The 19460-nt window shown below is 38.4% G+C and overlaps 1 protein-coding gene across 9 annotated transcripts in view; it reads left to right on the top strand.

Annotated features, from left to right (window-relative positions):
* Nucleotides 1-19460, top strand: part of EML4 (EMAP like 4) — a 166669-nt gene that overhangs the window by 104254 nt on the left and 42955 nt on the right. For 6 of the 9 annotated variants that reach the window (XM_064509596.1, XM_064509599.1, XM_064509598.1 and 3 more), the window contains exons 4-7: nt 2944-3117; nt 5224-5352; nt 8952-8977; nt 9424-9456. In XM_064509596.1, the coding sequence (XP_064365666.1) occupies nt 2944-3117; nt 5224-5352; nt 8952-8977; nt 9424-9456 (362 nt within the window). The remainder of the gene's footprint in view (nt 1-2943; nt 3118-5223; nt 5353-8951; nt 8978-9423; nt 9457-19460) is intronic. The other 3 variants (XM_026123260.2, XM_026123258.2, XM_026123261.2) reach the window with 3 other exon arrangements.

The raw sequence follows: 19460 nt of genomic DNA, 5'->3' as shown, positions 1-19460 counted from the left end.
GGACTGAAGAAATGGCTCATCAAGTTGGGATTTGGAAAGAATTTTTGGACGCATTAAATGACTGCTTCCCAGAACCACTAGTCTTCAGAAACCCACAAAAAAGGTGCTATACTTGATTTGGTTTCAGTTATTGCACAAGACCTAAGTCAGGAGGTATTAGTGGGAGAGCCACTCTGCAGTAGCAGTCATAATACGATTAAGCTGAAGATTTTAGCAGGAGAGAGCAAACCAAATAAATCTAGAACACAGATATTCAATACCAAGAAAGTGAATTATGTAGAAATTTGGCAGTTAATTTAAAATGTCATTCAAAAACAGGAGAAGCCTACAAGCAACCTGGGGGTGCCTAAAAACACTGCACCGGAAGCCCAGGTGTATTTTGTGCTGCAATTCAGAAAGAAAACAGAGTGGTCCAGTGACTCTCATGGCTCAACAGAGAAGCTCCGGAGTGAACCCAGTGGCAGGGGTGGGAAAGCCGTGATGTGCGGCGAGCTCCTTGCAGCAGTGTGTGTGCTGTTGATGGCCCTGAGATTCCCACACTGAACCTGTGGTTTCTAGGAGGTGGATCAGATGGGTTTGGGTGAGAACGCAGGAAGTGTGAGACCAAGCAGTGAGTTGGGGGGTACGCTGCTCTCAGCTGGTGGCATTCACCCACAAAGTCTCGAGCAACTGGGAGGGGAGTTGCAGAATTGCTGGCCTGTTGCTTCCTAAAATGTAGTGAGGGAGAATGGACGGCAAATAATGACCATCCTCGCAAGCTCTCTCGTGCCACCGTCAGAGGCAGAGTAGGGGAGCTGGAGCGTTGTTCTGGCCAAGCAGCACCGTTGTGTTGTTTACTTGCAGGCTGGAGTTCTGTAAGTCATTGCGTGGCTTGTCATCTCTCTTCCTGCTGGTGCCCTCATCTCTCCTACCAGTGTTAGGCTGTTTTTTGGCATCCCTGAGAGAGGAAGGGAAAACTCTTAGTTGTGTCTTTCAGAAAGACTGTTCCTTAAAAAAGCATGCTCTGTCCTAGTAGACCGACTTCTCTGCAAGTAATTCTACATTTAGGGGAGTATGAATGCAAAGCTCTATAAGCACGCCTGTCAGAATAGTAATAAAGAGCCTCTTATTATTTTCTTTAGGGACAAGACATTCTTAGTTTACTTTTCTATACTGCATTTCTTGCCAGAGGCTGTGAGAAAACATTGCTCATTGTGCTCCTGTATGTAATAAAGCAAGCTAAGTCTTGTGATGAAAGTATTTTTAGGATTCTAGTTAATTAGGGTCTTCTGGCTATAAAATTTTTTACTAAAACCCCACAGTTCTTCAAGCTTATTTCTCCATGATCACATCTATGGCTTACAGAAATGCAAAAGCACATTCTGTTCTGTTTTCATTTGTCTTTCTAAAAAGAAAATGCAACTCTGCATTATATTGAAGTGTTTAAATGATTGATATGTTTAAAGAAGAAATCCTAAATGATCTTTATAAATATATTTTGTATTTTATCTTGTATTTTATTATTTGACCTGTTCTTCAATGCTGCTTTGGAAGAATTTAGAAAAGTTGGAAGCTCTTTTAAATGTTGAAGGTTTTCTCTCAATGACAGATAATATATTTCAGTTGAGATAACAAATGAAATGGAAAGAGACTCTAGATGTTATTAGAATCAGGCCTTATTTTTGTTTATATTGAATATTGACTTTGTATTTTTCATCATTTCCTTTGAAAAAAGGTAAACGAAACCTGAGTAATTCAGATGGGTGGAGAGGGAAAGTGGTGTGAGAAAGTAGAAAACTTTGGCTTTCTCTCTTTCCTTCAAAAAGGATCTTTTTTTTTTTGTTTTCTTCTTCACTTTGCAGGTTACTCTGAACTTAAGAGAAAAATCCCCCTCTCCCCCTTTTTAGATGGTGCTTGTATCTTGCCCTTTTTTGTTTCAATGAGAAATTTCTTCTGGAAGATGTCTTTTAATCTTTTAAAAAATATGCGGTATACTACAGAATAGTTTGTCCCCCCCACCCAGTCCTGCTGCTGTTTGTGTGAAGCAGTATATTGCAAAGCATTCTGTTTTATATAAGTGCCTTTTAACTAATCTTGCCCTTGACTTAGTGGACCTTAATGAATCTAAGATTGTTAATGACATGTATTTAAAGCTCTTTCAAATGTTAACTTAATAAATACAGCAGTAAAAAAAATGAAGATGTATTCTTGGCTCGTTTACTGAAAGCTTTAAAGAAGTGACAAGGTAGTTTGATGTTAGTCAACTACAGATCAAACTAGTGATGAGTTCTCAGTGATGATTTCCTTCGATAAACTGTGCTGCTGGCTAATCTAAGCCAGGGAGAGCCAGGTTGCTGGCAAAAGCAGTGCAGTCTTCTGGTGGCAGTGCAGAGATAGCGGTACCTAGCACTTCCAGAAATAGCACTGGAGAGGTTTGGGTTCTCAACAGCTCGTCGGAGATGGGGCAAGTCACACTCCTCCCTTGCGCTTGCTCTGCGCCTTGGCTGGCAGCAAAGTGAGGTAGTTCGGGAAGCTGGACCAGACAAAAAAAAAATTTCTGAGGGTTGGCAGAGTTGTGGTGCATTGAGTGGTATCAGGTTTGAACTCTGTAGAACCACCGTAGGATACAGGGCGTATTCAATTCGAAAGAAGTTGTATTCAGTTTTAAATCAGAGTAAACTTAGCACATCTGTGCAGTAAAAATAAGTAAATAAACCTACCCCTCCCTTTTTTATTTTTGTAGCTTGTGAATAAATCTTCTCTTGGCAAAACACATTGGTAATTAACTAATCTGAGCAGAGTCAGTAGATAATCAAGCATTCTTTTGATGATTATATATAATAAGTTGTGACATGCTTCTCCCATCTTTTCAAATAGTGCATTTTCTCCCACCCTTTTAATTTATTTGCTTGTTCTCTTTTTTTTTTTTTTTTTTTCCTCCCCATGTTATACTTTATTTTACAGCGGTACAGAAAAAAAGAAGGAAAAACCTCCAGGACAGAAAGAAAAAAAAGAGGAATCTCATTCTAATGATCAAAATCCACAAACTCAAGCATCACCTTCTCCCCAGCCCTCCTCACAGACTCTCCAAACACACAGGCAAACTCAAGAAAGCAAGAGTTCTGCTCCAGCTAAAAGGTTTTCACAGTACCACAGTACAGAACTAGAAAATGGTTGTAATGATACTGAGTTCATATTAGACAACAAGTCATGTGAAATCATTCCAATTTTGTGATCAAGTTGATAAACGTTTAATAATTTTTTTTGTGCTAGGAAAGATGCATTCAATATATACATTGCAACATTACGACAGAACAAATACCTAAAAATGCAGTATCCTTTGATTAAATTTTTAAGATGAGAAAGCATTCCATTCTCTGTCATTACTTGAAATCTTCATATGGTAAAGATAGATTACCTCTGATCAGTCTCAGTGTTCTAAAAATACATAACAATGACTCTGACTTGATCTTTCTCAAAATATGCTTCATAGTTTCGTCTGAAATAGCTAAACTGTGGAGTGTATTTTACATGTGACCACTTACCACATGTTGTTACAGCACTGGTTAAATACTAGTATCATTGCAACCCTTCCGTTGGGTGTCTTTCTTCTCAAATTATTCTATAATGTGACTGCATTTTGCTCCTGCCCGCAATCCCTACTAGGTTGCAGAATGATCTGATTCACTTTAATTCTGATTCTTTACATGTGTGAAGTCCTATTTTTTTACACCCAAATAGAAGAACTGCTTGACTTGAGCGAAAGTAGGAGTATGTTTAGGATCACCTCTATGTTCCTGCTGATTTTGGTGGGAAATGGGCACAGAGAAAATGGTACTGTTTTTTAAATGGCTTTTTAAAATCCAGTAAATGGATTTTAAGATATGGGTGATTATTTTTGAGTTTAAAAAACTCAGTTCACTCAGTGTGGATGTTTTTTTTTTAATGATTCATTGTCACCTTATTTGGAAAGTTTGGGAAGGTATGAAATTTTCTTGGCATTTAGAAGACCAAAACAAGCTCTTAAATAGATGAAATGTGGTCCTCTGAATTTCCTGTAGTTCACAAGATTATGTTGTCTTGCATTGCCTGAATTCACAGTTCTAATAAATATTTAAACTTTCACTCGACTGATGCATGTTATAACACTCCATAAAGGCTCTGTCTCCATGTCTTGCACAAACTCTAAGTTATCTGAAGTTGAACTTGCGGCCTGTTGTTCTCTTGCCTGGTATCTTACTGTAAAGACATGCTTGATGCCTCGCTTACTAATCTTTTGCAGTGTGGGGGAGGGAAGCCTTTTTCATGTCTTAATGGTTTAACTTGGTTTGATAACTTATTTGTCCCAAGATCTTTTTCAGCCTCTCGAGGTGCTGTGGAAGTAGCTTGCCATTGCCAAGCTGCAATTTGGAACTTACTTCTACAAAAAGTATTTCTGACTGGATGAAGTGTAATACTGTTAGCAGGACAGATGTACACACTGTATCAGTTTGAAAAATAATTTGAACTAGATCACTCTTGAATGTTTTCCATGATTAAGTTATGCATAAAGCTAATGACTACAAAACTTTCATTTCAGATTGCCATTAGTGCAAATTGGCTCCAGTAAGATTGCTGAAAAGCTCTGTAAGAACTCATGGATTTATATGTCTATATTAGTGGGCCACACCTAGCTTGCTTTATTTGTAAGAAGTTTACAGACATTTGTTTCAAAATGATTAAAGTGATTAATGTGGTTTAGCATGTACTGTCTGCAAAACCGTCATGAAATTGTAGTCTGAAAGAACTGTTCTGACACAAAAATCGTATCATTTTAATGCTGGTGAACAGTTAATCAATTAAAAATTTTCTACTCTTTTTTATTTCTTCTTAAGTGATTTTTTTTAATTCATTTATTTAGGCTAATATATTCTAGCCTCATGTATTTCCATTTTTTTAGTTTGTTAGCAATATAGTGTTAAAATATAAAGATATTTTGTTCAAGCTTTTATGTAAGAGCACTTTAAAATAGATAAAGGAATGGATAAAACATATTTTGCAGCTGTCTAGCTCAGTCATTTTCATTCATCCAGTTAGAACTTTTTGACTAATCTTTTTTTTTTTTTTCCTGTTTCATGCTTCAGCTTGAAGGAAGACCTAGCTCTGCTTTTGTCTCCTGCTGCTTGATCTGTCAGTTGCATACCACCTCCAGTTATTGTTATCTTACTAACTTGTCATTTTAAAATATACTTTTGTTTCTTCTAGCATAAAGCGATCCTTGACTGCTGAAAAACCTCACAGTGTATGGGAGAGTTCAGATGACAGTCGTAACAAACTCTTGAGAGTAGCATCAACATCTAAATTAATATCAAAAGTGGCAAAGAATGCAGACAAGTAAGTATCAGAGTTTGTTGCATAAAAGTGTGAGTGAACATCAGAGCCAAAGTAGTATGAATTTGCATTGTTTTAATGAAATTATTTATGTATTTATGTATATGTATTCCAACCAATCATTTCATAATCAAAAACTAATTTGGAAATGCTAGTAGGTTTCCTTGGAATTAATTTACTGGTTTGGGCAAAAAAAAGAGTGCGTTTTTAAAGTAGAATGTAATTGTGAAAATGTATTCTTATGGTTTCAGATAGGTCTCTTAAATTAATTGTTTAACGAATTTCTGCATCCAGGTTCTGGATAATAGACAGGTATCTTTTTAGTTGGACCTTCAGTATGCCAATGTTTTTCTTCTGTTGTTCCCGTCCTGCTAAAATAGCTTTATTCTATTTGAAATTAGTAATAACGAAGTGTTACAAATGTAAACATTTCTCTAGGCCTGCTGGTACCTTTTGTCAATAGTACATACAAGCAGACTTACATTGACCCAGATCCTAACAGCAACTGTGCCCGTGCTTATTTTCCCGCTGTGCTTTGTCCCCATGAACTCAGATGTTGCTGAACTTAGTGTAGGGGCTGAGGAATTGACTGGAGTGTGGTTATCCTGTTAAGTTCTTGGTTATAGTAATAAGGCACAGAGCACCATATATCTCTGCGCTCTTAAGAAGAATAGAACAATAGAAGAATAAGTTTGGAGGGGGCTCAAAGCGGTTGCTAGACTAACTAACGTGGAGGTGAGATGAAAAATTTCCCAATTATCCCTCACAGGGCCTTTTCCAATCTCCTCTTTCAAACCTGTAGCGAGCGTGCAGTAGGATGGCACACCCCAAAAAAGCGTTTCTGGATATCCAGAGTAAATCATCCTACCTATAAATCAAGCTGATTTCTAGAGACAATAGAGTTGGTTTGTCATCTTCATAATAAGCCAGTAACGTCTGCGCTCGGCTTCCTCTTTTCTGTGCTGCGTAAAGCCTGTTTCCTCAGCCTCTGCTCACAGGCGATGTGCTGTAGCCCCTTGTTCCCCTTGATCTCCTCTGGGCACTGTCCTTCAGCAGAGGTTTTCTCAGCCTCTGATCTCCAGCTGGGGTCTCAGCAGGGCCGACCAGTACAGAATAATTGCTTCCTCTACTTCTGTCACTACAGAGTAAGAGCTTGCTTTTTGCTGTCACTCCACATTGCTGACCCCTGCTGTGACCCACTTTCTGTCCGCAGTACCCTTTGCCCCTGACCTTCCCACATCACATTCACACACTTAATTCTGTTTTCCTAAGCGTAATATTTTGCATTTCTCTTTGTTGAACTCATTCTGCTGGCTTTCTGATTGAGCTTGCCCCTGTTTGTTACGATGGCTCTGAATTCTGAGCTGGTCTCCCAGAGCGAAGGCACCTTCTCCCAGCTTGATGAGAGAAGCTTCATCTGCAGATTTCATAAATGCAGAACAACCTGAGCGCTCCTCCCTCCAAACCTAATAAAACCCTCCAGACCCACTCTTTCAGAGCAATTCATGAGCGTGTCTATACTGTTCCCCTTAGCTTGCATAAGAGCTTGTCAAAAAGATACTAGTAATAGACACTTGGGGTCAAGAGTGGCGCAAGTGCATTCCTTTTGTCCTAGGAATGGAAAAAACAAAAACATTTTAAATTAATCTTGGATGTGGATATCGTTACATTTACGAAAAGCTTTATGCCTAGTCTGAAGAATTTTGCAAAACACTGAAGTGCCGTGAGTGAGGGATTATGGCTTGCATATTTTATAACTGTTTTATAATTAGTTTTCACTGTTGAATTTAAAAGCCCTTTGGCACTTTAGATTGTAGCAGGGTAGAGCTAGATAATATCTAGGAATGAAAAATCCTCTGTCTTGATTTCTACTTACCAAGTTTCTTTTCTCAGTTTCTGTTATCTTACTAAAATATCTTTCACAATAAGTGTTATACTTCAAATTTGATAATAATTAAAAAATAAATTTTACTTTGATTGACATTTTCTATATTGGTCCAGGTATAGTCAAAAACAGATATACCTTGTTTCATTTTTCCTGTGATTCTGGTTGTTCTTTGAGAGACTGTAAATGCTGCCCTTCTACAGTCTGTGTTGTAGGAAAAATGAAGTATTTAACAAAAGAAGAGTAGATAAGATTAGGAAAAGTTAGGATTAATTATTATCAGAGAAAATTGTCTGTGCAGAATTTGAAGTTGTTGTAAATTGTTAACTATCGTCTGACAGAAGACTGAGTGTTATATTGGTTGTGTACCTTGTTCTTATGCTCAAATTTGTAATAAAGCAGTATTTACACTCAAGAGCACATTAATTCTCATTTTTAGTCAAATCCTGTATGCCAGGTTTATAGAGGAGTTAGTATAGTCCAAACAGACATTGATACATTATATTTATAGTTCCCAATTAAGAAAAGTTGGCCTAATCTGCCTCAAGTTACCCGACTCTTATGCAAGGGAATAGAATTCAGCCCCTAATGTGGGCCCCAGAATAGAATTGTTTTATGTGTACTTTGCACTACCAGCCCAGGATTTGAACTTTGTTTAGCAAGTTCAGTCTTCAGGCCAGCACTGAGCTGTAAATCAGTCTGATAAGCCACAAGAAGTAATAGGGTTCCCGTGGCAGCCCATCTTTCAGTGCTTTTCAGGCAGAGCTGGGAATCAAGCTTAAATTTTTCACTTGGCAGCCTGGAGAAGGGTGAATCTACCCATAGCCAGGGATGACTTTCCTCATGCACGTGCTTGACCCTTTGTCACTGTTATGAAAAATTGACCTCTGTCCAGCTAAAAATACCGGATACCACCCATACCTTCCTGCTCGGTTTCAAATGAATTCATGTTTTTTATGCAACACATTCTCCTGTCAAGGGGTGATATTCTGGTAGGAAGTAGCTTTGATGATGGAGGCCAATATTCCTTCCCTCTTCACAAGAGAGGATTGAGGTTTTTCATGAATAGTTCAGTCTTGGTTCTGGAGTGCAGGCTAACAAATGAACACTTGGGAAACATCTAAACTGTGTTCCTCGGAAGACTTTGTGTTGTACATCCAGGAATGTTGCATGGATCTGTTTTAGATGAAACTGCAACTTGCCAACATTTAACTCATGTGTCCAACAGGGTTAATTCCTAGAAAAATTCATATTGTTGTTGTGTCAACAGCATATTTTGACAGGTGTTAAATGCTTTGCATGCAGGCCTGAGGGTGTTTGAAAGCTTAAAAAATTTTGGTTATTGCAAGTTTGCTCTCTAAAATGGAATTTTCCATGCACAAGAAATATGCCCTCCATAACTTATTTTAAAATCTTTCTTGTTCGTTGTTGTTGTTTGTTGTTTTTGCAGTAGCTCTAAGGAACCTGCCATGGGGCTAAAGACGTTAAGTTACTGAAGAGATGTTGTGAATAAAATACTCAGATGATATGCATAAAATACTAAGTGGTTAAAGATGCACTGTGTTGACTGAGATTAGTTACTTACCATCCTGTGCTACAGTCAGTCTCTCACGAGAGTCTGATGAGGCTGCCAAATGCAATAATATTTAAGAACTAGGTAGTATTGCTTTGAGAAACATTTCACATATTAAGGACACTATTTTGCATTTTTCCCCAGGCACAAGGATGTCGTCATCAGCCAAGGTAAATAAAAACATTTTTTTTTAAATACCGGATGAAGTTGAAAAGATTTGCCTTTGTCTAAATATTTCCTGTAAATAAATGTATTTTGAAGTATGCTTATGAAACAGGAACACAGTTAAAATTGCATTAATAATTACTCAAAGAATTGATTTGGCAAACTTGCTCAGGACCTATATATGGCTCTTTGAAATTGTGAAGAAAGTCTCATCAAATTGGGTCTTTAGGAAGGGCAGAAATTTTTGATGGGTGGTGGGAGGATTCATTTTTGTTTTTGTAAAACAAAGTTTTTGATTGTTTCCATTTTATAGAAATTTGTATGTGTGTATAAAGAGAGGTTACAGAAACAAAATATAAAATACTGAACTATGTACCAGTCTTCATCCAAGCAGGTGAGAGTGAGACTGTAGAAATAGTTTTAAGATATTTTATTTCTGTCCCATAACCAGCAAAAATGTCAACTCGTGAAAAAAACAGCCAAGGTAAGACTTACTCTATGCCCGTTCGTCGCTTTCTAATTTAGCGCTATCATGAATCTTTTGTTTGGCTTTTCACCATCAAAGAGCATCAGTGCATGATCTCTTAACAAGTTTGAGCATTTAAACCTTTTTTATTACTGAAATAGTTTACGATGGCATATGCATATACGTGGGGAGGATTATTTGGGAATAGTCTAAAATAAATTTCTATGTGCATGATTTCCTCAGGAAATATGTATTTAAATGATAAGGCTCTAGAAGTCTTGCATTGTTGCCTAATATACCAGGATATTAAGAACTGCCAACTAAAAGATTTGTTTTATCTCAGCTTTCTGTCTTGCCAGTATTACAACATATACATGCTGATTAAACAAGAACAGAGACTGATAGTTTTAATATAGTGTCCCAAAAGGAAAAATGAATCTCTTCTAAAATGTATTTTTTCCATCGATAAATCTTGCATTCTGTGGCTACCTGCTGCTGCTGGCTTGTTCGCACAGGAAAAGGAGCAGTCTATCTGAAAGTGGTGGAATGTGACAACAAAATAAATCCATTCTTTTATGTCTCAAAATTACTCTGCTTTGATTTCCTACAAACTGTACTGAAGCATGCAGTTTCAAAACTAAAGCATGTTACCCAAGTGCATGCTGTACTCAGCATATATATCTATGTACAGAGTTCTGTCTTGTGCTTTCTTTGCTGCTAATTAACAAATCTGCATACCCCAAATTCTGCGCTGTAAGCAAGATTACATTTTACAGTTTGATTACTTTTGGCCATTGTTGGATTTTCTTTCCAAAGGGGAAGGAGGAAAAAAAAAAAGCCACTCAAATTGTTTGGAAGTTAACATAGGTTGAAATGAGACCAAAATTAACTTGAATCCAAGTACTTTCTTTATCTTTTTCTAATTTATGGAGAAATTACAGATTTTAAAATATTCTAAATTGATTCTTAGCAAAAGCATCCTAGCATCCTACAGAAACAATAGGGGAAAAGAGGAATGCACAAGCTTGAGGAGCAAGCCAGGGAATTTATACACCAGCAGTGGAGCAGTACATCTGTGCAGCGATGGTTACTGAAAAAGAAAACAAATCAGTAATGCCCAGGTCAGCTGCAATTTAGCTTTACAAAAATTAAATAAAGCTATTGCATCAAAAATACCCCTTCTAACCAAACACAGCTTTTCTCAGTGCCGAGTTGCATATAGCTAAAATACTAATTCTTTCTTTATAATGTGCTTCTACAGTTCTACACATTCTGCCAAGAATGGGCAGTCTGTCACTTCTCTGATCCTGGTAGCTATGATTTATGTGGCCTCCAGTGTGTGCCCTGCCGTCTGTTATGTTACTCTACGTATGATGTGAGCTTTCATGGAGTGATGAATGGGTAGCTTTGTGTGTGTCATGCCACAGTCTGTCCTGATCCCACCTGGAAGGAAAGAGAGAGAAATATGATTCAGATGGCAATGGCCCTGGCTTTAGTGGAGGAGGAGAGAAAGTCTCGTCGTAGAAAATGCATTTACTAACATTTTAAACGAGTGTAGTGGCAAAACATCATGCTGCCTTTAATATGGACAAAGTTGAAATTACCAAGGTTACACCTCCAAAGCGTTTTTTTTTCACGTGGGCCAGTGAGCGTTTTTTAAAACAGCCTTTAATTTCAGTGTGTTACTAGACTGTGAGTTGGGTTCCGTGCTGTGTTTACTACCACAGGAATAGCCTGCCTGTTGGTTACCGTAGAGGGTTTTTTTTGTTGGTTTTCTTTTTTTTTTTTTTTTTTCCCCTCCTCAGTATAAGCTTTGCAGGACCCAACCAGGTCCGTTTAGCACAAGGTCCTTTTCAGAGCAGGTGACTTCAGTCTATTTTCTGCTGGATAGTTGCCATATAAATAAACCTATTTCCAGTTGGCACCTTGATCCAATTGGTGAGCAGCTTCATGAGTTAACGTTATTCAGAACAGTTAACTTATTTCTGGAGGTAAATCCCTTGCAGCTGGACAGAATTGTCTTGAGCAGGATAGGATTTTGAAACTAGCCTATATAAATGCTGTTTGTGCAGGATCTATGCTGTTCTGCATCCCAAGTGGCAAGGAAAGCTACGGCTGCTTTAACACTCTTTTGTGGCTTGCCAGTTTTTGCCTCTAGAGGCAAGCAGTCTCTAACATGATATTGAATTAAGTTACAGCAGCTCCTACGAACTGCTTTTTTCACTTGGATACGTGTATAATAATGCATACAAAGACACACCACCTACGCTAGCAGTTGTGTGAATGTGCACCCTTGTGCTCTTTCTAGACTCTTGGGAAGGCTGTTGGTGCTCAAACCATCAAGCTTCAAACCAAATCTATGTAAAAAATATTTCAGTGTCTTTATATGCATATAAAACATGTTTGGAAACACGTTGAAATAGCAAAGTGTCATAAGCAGAAGATACGTGCATGGGACTGGGATGGAAGATTACAGTTCCATGTAGCTTTGAGCATCCTGGAGTAAGGCTTGATTCAGGCTATTACTGAAGCTGCTTTGAATCTCATCACCATAATAAAGTGCCACAAAATGTAGTGAAATGCATTTTTACACTTTTAGTTCTTGGAATCATATTTAGCTAGCAGCAGAAGCTATTGCAATATTATCTGTGTTGTGATTGTCTGCGTATGTTCATTGTGGTATCTGTTGATATTATGTATTGGCTGTAAAAGCGAAAGGCTGCAGTAGCAAGCAAAAATTAATCTCCGATGAACTTGCATAGAGAAAGGCATTGTTAGCCTTAACGTCCAAATTGTCTTCAGCACGCAGTCCCCTATGGAATATACTGCAGGGGCTGGCATTCACATTCAGTAAGACCCAGGCAATTCCATAGTCCTGCAGGAGCAGATGCGTAGGGGCCAGCGCAGCCTCACCGCTACCTCCTGGGCATTCGCTTGAGAGTTTCCTGAGAGCCCTCCGTGCACATCACAAGTGTTGATTGCATACCATGTCACAGCACTGTTTTCCTCCCTCAGTAACAGCGACCTTTATCTCTCTCACTTGGGTTGAGTTGCACCTACTCTAATGTTAGGCCTGAGCTTATGCATCTGGACATATGCAGAAACAGATGTAATAAAAGCAGGCACACTTGTGTGATGCTAATCCAATGAAGGAGGTGTTAGGCATACTTCCATATGTTTGCAGTATGCTCCAGAGAATTTGGGGGTTGGGTTTCTTTAGCTTATTTCTAAACATTTGTTTTGTTTATCCTTGCAAACCAGAGCCATTTATTACGATAAAGTACAGTACTAGAAGGTATCAAAACTCTATGAAAATACACTAAAATGGCAGACGAAGTAGGTGGGTGCTTACCACAGCATTAGTAGGACATTAGCTAAAGTTGTTCTTTTAAATTCTTTACCAGCAGGTGTTTATAATCGCCTATAAAAAAAAAAAAATCTTACGTTTCATTTCAGCAGAGACATTTTAAAAGTATTAATCATAAAGCATTCATACTTTTATGCCCAGAAGGTAAAGATCCTGGTTATTTTAAGATTTTTTTTTTTTTTTTGCTGAGATTCAGTATTTGAGTTTGTGTTTGGTTTTACGTGATAGCAGCTCTGTACGTGAATCACTTGTTCAGTTATTATAAAGTAATAAGAGACATTTAGACATTTTTAGATGGCAATAAAAACCATATGTGAGAGAATTAATGAAAAACATTTGCTGCGTTCCTAAGTTTGTTTCTTTTTAAATTGTCAGTCCTTTATTAGTTTCCAGTACTTTTCTTCTGTTAGTTATGGCTGTACTATAGCTCTAACAGAATAGGGCAATCGTGAAGCCCATAAAGGAAAAATTTACCCTGTTTACAGTGTGTCCTGTCCACTGAGAATGCAGAATCCCCTATTTGAGAGCTGTTTTTGCATCAGACATGGATTTGCTGTCAGACGCTTAGTGAGAGTGCTCATGTATCCGAGGGCAAATTGAGACCCACTTTATCTTCTTATTGCTGCTTGCTGTCATTTCTGGCATAGTGCATGTTACTAAAAACCATAGATACTGGTGAAATAATCCACACTGACCTTAGAGAAGTATTTGGGAGCTTTTATCATTGGTTCCTGGTAACTTCATGATTTTATTCTTTGAGCAGGCAGCATTTAGATACAGTCTTACTGAGTTTATGTTGTGTATATTGAGTTCCTTTTTATGAGACCTTATTTTTATTATAAAATCCTAGAGTTGTAATATTAATATTTATTTCAAAGCAAATGGTAAGTGCTACAAACATCTAGATTTCTAATGTCGGCTGGTACATGTAAAAGCAGAGTCTTAACTGTGGTTTACTTAATTATATAAAACTATAATAAGCAAAGGTCCATTCAGAAATCACAATGCATAGATGTGAAATGATTCCAAATCTAAACATGTCTCTTTGTCTCATCTGCTTTTTTGGCCTGTTTGGTCTGCATTGTAGCAGCGCTTAATGGTGGCAGTGCACTTTCACTTGTCGGATACAGCAAATATACATGGCATAGGGCAAGAGCTGGCAGACCCACACCCGGGTTTTTGTTCCACCTGATACGAAATGTCATGTTCTGAACGTGCCGGCTGAATTTGGTTGTTTGGGCCATTAGCGTAGGTTTAAGTTCAAAACAAGCTTTGTATTCTTTGTTGCTCAGGTCGGTGGTCCTGCAGAGCTCTTGGATGCAGGGCTGAGCACAGACGGCTCGCGGGGAAGAAGCTATTTGTAATATTACAAAGCATGGCTGAACGGGTCAAGCGACTGGAGGGTGAAGCCAGATTAATAAACATATTCTAGATGTTGTAGCTTGTTGTACGTAATTACAGAGTTCTGCTTGGCCAAGATTGTTGTAACCTTCCAGGGTTGGAGGGAGGTGGCATTTGTAATTCGTAGCCTGCTTTAAGGTGAAGCTGCAGATAATAAACACAAATAGAAGTGAGCTAAGGTTTTCGATGTGATTTGTCCATGTTACTCTTGCAAACTAGATGGGGTGGACTCTAGTGAAAAGTAATAATCATCAATTTGTAGGGTAAGATTATTATCATGATTTTTTTCCATGATTTAACTTATAACTGTGTAAATGAACAGTTAATTTTGTTATTTATCCACTGTTTATCTCCTGTTTATATTTATCTAGTATATGCGCATTAGATTTCCCATTACACATACACTCATTAGCTGAAGAGCAGTTAATTACAGCACAGTCTTGCTGGGCTACCTCAGGGTCTGCTAAGTAATGAGGGACAGAGATATAAAGTGGTTTTGTTTGTTTGTTTGTTTTTCTTTTCTAATATTTTGTCCTGTTTTGTTGTAAAAAACAAGTAAGTGATGATAAGGGTTTCTCACATGCTTCTAGGAAACTACTGTATATTCTGACACAATTTCACTTTCAGGCATAATTTTTTGGAAGTTTTGCTGTTGTATGTCATTGCTTGTTTATACCCTTCACAAATGTGAAGGCAGCTTTCATGTCTCCTGAACACTGTTCTCTTTCGGTATTTTTTTGTTAAACTACAAAGATTTCTTTGATCTTTCTTCTGCTGCTTTCAGTCCCTACTCATTTTTTTTTATTTTCCTCTGAAATCCTTCTGTAGTCCCCTAAGAACATGATTCACAGGGGGTAATTCATTGTCCAAGTGTCACTGCACAAATTTTTCTGTGCTGACTTCATGGAAGCACTAATTTCAGCCTTTCAGATGTTTTCATTGCCCTATCTTTGCTGCCTGTTACCACCTACAAGGTTTTTCACTGTTATTACCTTCCAGATTTCTCTCTCTGAATTGCTGACTTTTAAACTTTCTTTCATGGGTGAATTAACTGGCATTGTTTGAAGTTGAATTTCACTATCATATTCTTTGCTGCTTTTTTGTTTTCTGTTAGACCTGATTAAAAGTTCATTTATGTGAAAGGGAAGCTTGATACAAGGAGGCTTTGCAGAGAATTTTCATTCACCGTGTACTGTTTGTCTACAATTTTTGTTTGCCCCTATTTTTAGTCCTGGATTCTCGGTATTACATGTGTTACCAGCAGTTTGGGTGCATGCAAGGTAATTTCGATTCAAAGTTTACAATGACTGATAGTGAAGAAGGTACACTTTTTCCTTGCAGATCAGGCTGGATCCTAGGGTTTCCTCTCCGTACCACCTTATTTCATTAACATATTTAAACTTTTTTTTTTTTTTCCTTCCTTAAATCTATAAACTTTTATAGAACCTGAAGCAGATAGTCTGGTTGGGAAAGTCTGCCTGAAGGGTGTTGGGGCCAATTTTGCTTAATTTTTACAACGCTGAACTTGACACAGTAAAGTAGGAGCACTGATGAAATTTCACTGATGAAGTGGAGAGGCAAAATTGATTCAGTGGAGGACAGCAATTTAATACAGATGTTCTTGAGGCTTGGAGAAATATAAGTAAGACAAAATTAAACTATGTAAATTACAAGATCACACATGTTGGAGTTACTAGAAACACTTTAGCTATAAACTGAGAGCTTGTCTGCCGAAATTAAACAGTGAGGAAAAGGGCTCTAAAATGCTAGTCAATCATTAAAGACTGAATCACCTACGTATTATGAAAAGGCAAATGCAATCCCGAGTGCTATCAGAAGAAGTAATTCTGATAGAGATATGCTGTCTTATGAAATATGTTAATGCATCAAAACCCTGGTAGGCACTCTTCTGTAATACTGTGTGCAGCTGCAGCCATCCGCATCCATAAAAGGTGAATTTGAAGTGTTACAGGTGTGGAGACGGACTGAATGACAGCTTATCACATGAAAGGAGACTCAAACAGCTGGATATTTTTATTTTTGCAGAGTGAAAGCTGGGAGACTGCTATTTGAACGCCTGCTTGGGTGTACCTGCTAAAGTTAACAGCCATGTTGTCGCACACATGCGCACACATAAATAAACTGGCCGTAATTTATTATAGCCTGGAAATTGAAAAGATCCTTAACTATTAGAGGACTTAATATTTTTGGTGGTATATCGAAATGAATGGTGTGTGTGTATCCCAATGACAGCCAAGTTCCCTAAAGTGAGGAGATGCTCTCGATCAGAGTAAACCCTCGAGTGAAACAAGCACGGAGGACGCTCTGAGGCATGTCGCACAGGCACAGCGCAGCGCATCTATAATGAGCTGGACGGGGTTCAGCAAGCTTAGTTAGCTCTGGTTCACTCGGTGGGTTCACAGAGCTGCAAGGGTCCCATAAGCGCCCTGGGAGGCCGGTGCTTGGGCGCTGGAGCCAGCTGCGGGCTGCTGCTGGAAAGATGCTGGGGAGGCACCAGAGGTGGCTTTTGATGGAGCCAGCTGGCGCCTGGCACAGGGTATGAATTTTAGCTCGAAGGTGCACAAAAGCAGCCACGGCTGTTCCTGGTTCCTTCAAGTTGGCCCTTAAAGCCAGAGCTGTGTGCACGTGCCGCGGTGCCTTTTGTACTAATCTTGGGCCTGAGCTGTTTCTTTTGCTGTGGCATGGATAATCCGCAGCACCTGGATATGTTAACTATGCTTAACTGTACTCTTTGTGTTGGCTTGATCAATATTTGAAAGGATTTGTAGGACTTGTGCAATTACAGATGAGTTAACTTGCTGAGTGCTTAGGTCCTTTCAGGTCCCCCGTCCACCCTCCCACACACCTGCAACCAAGACTGCTGCTGTGCATAGTGTACACAGGGCAGTGGAGTCTGAACACCTCTTTGAATTAGGGCAGAAAATCGTTATTTTGGTATTTGCTGTTTTCAGGCTGGTAGGTAAAAGAATTGCAAAGGTGGGGGATTTTTTGTTTTTGTTTTGCTTCCTCAAAGCTCTTTAAAATTTCTCACTTTCCCTCCCCTATACCTACTTGTCTACCCATCTGTTGCGAGATGACCAAGGAAATCACCAGCTCTTTTCTTCCAAAAGATGAAGAGAGAGAAATGTCTGACAAACTGCCCTGTACCTAGAAATCGTGAGAGTGCTGGGAGGAAACTGATACAATCCCATGCGCTTGAGCGTGCGGTGGAGTCAGGATGGTATGAAGGAGTTAAACCACTGGTTTTCTTAACTTGCATTTACAAGAATTTGGCCTTAGGCAATTACTTTCTGTTGGAGGAATGGTTTTGTTGATATGCTGCCATCCTCTGTACTATTTCAAAAGATTTTTTTACATTAATATTATATCTGCCCTACAGGTTATTCTGAAGAAAGGAAATTTATAGTCTTAGACAAATATCTTTCATTGGATTGTCTCTCTGTCTTTTCTTATGCTCCCTTTTCTGTAGGGAGAGGACTAATCAAGTTATGCCTAGTTTGTGTGTGTCTCTCTTTGTATTAAATGTGCATCTTCAAAAGTAATCTTGAATACACACAAGTAACTAATGAAAGCCAAAAATGTTCCTCCTGTAATACGGAAGTTCAGAGAGCTAATCTGTATCTGAAGGCCCTGCAGATATTCTTTTCCCAAGGCTCCAAGAGAGCTTTTCTCCTCTGGCCAAAGACCTGACTAAATTTCTGTTGGATTCTTCCATCTGTCTCGTCTGTAGGATCCAATAGGTGTAATTGCCTCCATCCATACAAATTTTGGTTGCAGTTAGTCTCTGCTGGTCTAAGAAGCACAGAGAAATTTGATCCTAAATTTGTGGTGTCGTTTTGCACTGATCTTATGGAATCAGAAATGCCAAGAAAATCCAGTGTTAAAACAGGGATTTGACTTGCACATAGGAATGTTCTTTTTTAAATACCTTCAAGCTATACTGTATTTCAAGTTATAGGAGCCTGAACACAAGATTTTAATAGAAAGGTTGTTATTAATATATTACACGCGCCTTTACAGTATTGTTTTGTCTTTGCGAAATGCGGGAGATTAACGGACAGCACACCAATCAATATGATTAAATGCTGACACTTTATTAAGCCCGAATAGCATCTTTTATATGCCTTAACCGTGATCACATGAATCAAACTGTACAGTGATTGGTGCATGTTCATTTAGCACGCACATCTGAACGGTATGTGATTGGATAGCACGTACTGTCTCCCAGGAGGCAAAGAAACTCCCCTAAGCCCGTAAGTTCCTTACTGAACGTCTGGGAGTTGTTTTTCTCGTTCCAAGGACAGTTTCTCACCACATTGCATGCCCTCTAGTAACCTTACCGGTAGGCCGCAAAACCTACTTTCACACTCTTGCTATTAGCATTAGGGCTGGATTGCTCACATACCGTTTTCCTCCAGATAATCCTCCACAGCGAAATACATACAATAAAAAATTTATTGGCCGAAAAATGGGACTATACGATTTGGGAATAATTATCTAAACATTTGTCTCAATCATGTGACATGTGACAATGCAGATCTTTTGCTTTTCTCAACAGTGTAGTTAAATGATACACATTTAGTAAAATAACTGTCATTTCTAATTTAGCTACTGGGAAGTGATCGTCTTTGTTCTTCGACTGTAATATTTGATCAGAGGAAAGTTTTCTACTGTTGTCAGTGGACAGAATCTTGGGGTTCTGCTTCAAAGGATCTGTGTTTGTTCTTAGAAAGAAGTGGGACAACTATTTTCCATTTTCTTGGTGTGCTCCTTTGATACTGGTATTAAATGTCTCAACTTTCATTGCTATTCATTGTCATTCAGAATAAGGGAAAACCTTTATGCATGTGCTAATTTTACATTGTTCAATTATTACAATTTGTGTACAGGCATTATTTTTTCCAGCCTGTGACTTTTTGCATTAGCTTTCAGTTGTATTTGGACTGTCACATGAAAATTCTGTCTTCTCTTGCCTCCAGTGCAGAGTAAATCTACTATGAGGGTTAAAAGCTACATGAAATCCAAGTAAAATGAATTCTGGGTCTCAGAAGGTTGACTTGAGCACACTAAAAGTGCAAAATAAGTCACATTAATCATACCATTTAAGTCTGGGAATTTGGTAAATTTGATAAAACTGGGATCTGTTTTATTAAGCAGTTGATTAAAATTGTTTTATTAAAACTGTTAATTAAACATCCAGAAATCAAGCTACTGTACATTAAGAGAGAAAAAC

This window comes from Dromaius novaehollandiae, chromosome 3 (genome assembly GCF_036370855.1).
Source record: "Dromaius novaehollandiae isolate bDroNov1 chromosome 3, bDroNov1.hap1, whole genome shotgun sequence".
In the NCBI taxonomy this organism is placed as follows: Eukaryota; Metazoa; Chordata; class Aves; order Casuariiformes; family Dromaiidae; genus Dromaius; species Dromaius novaehollandiae.
Note: the sequence above shows the minus strand (reverse complement) of the source record. Positions and strands in the feature narration are given on the sequence as shown.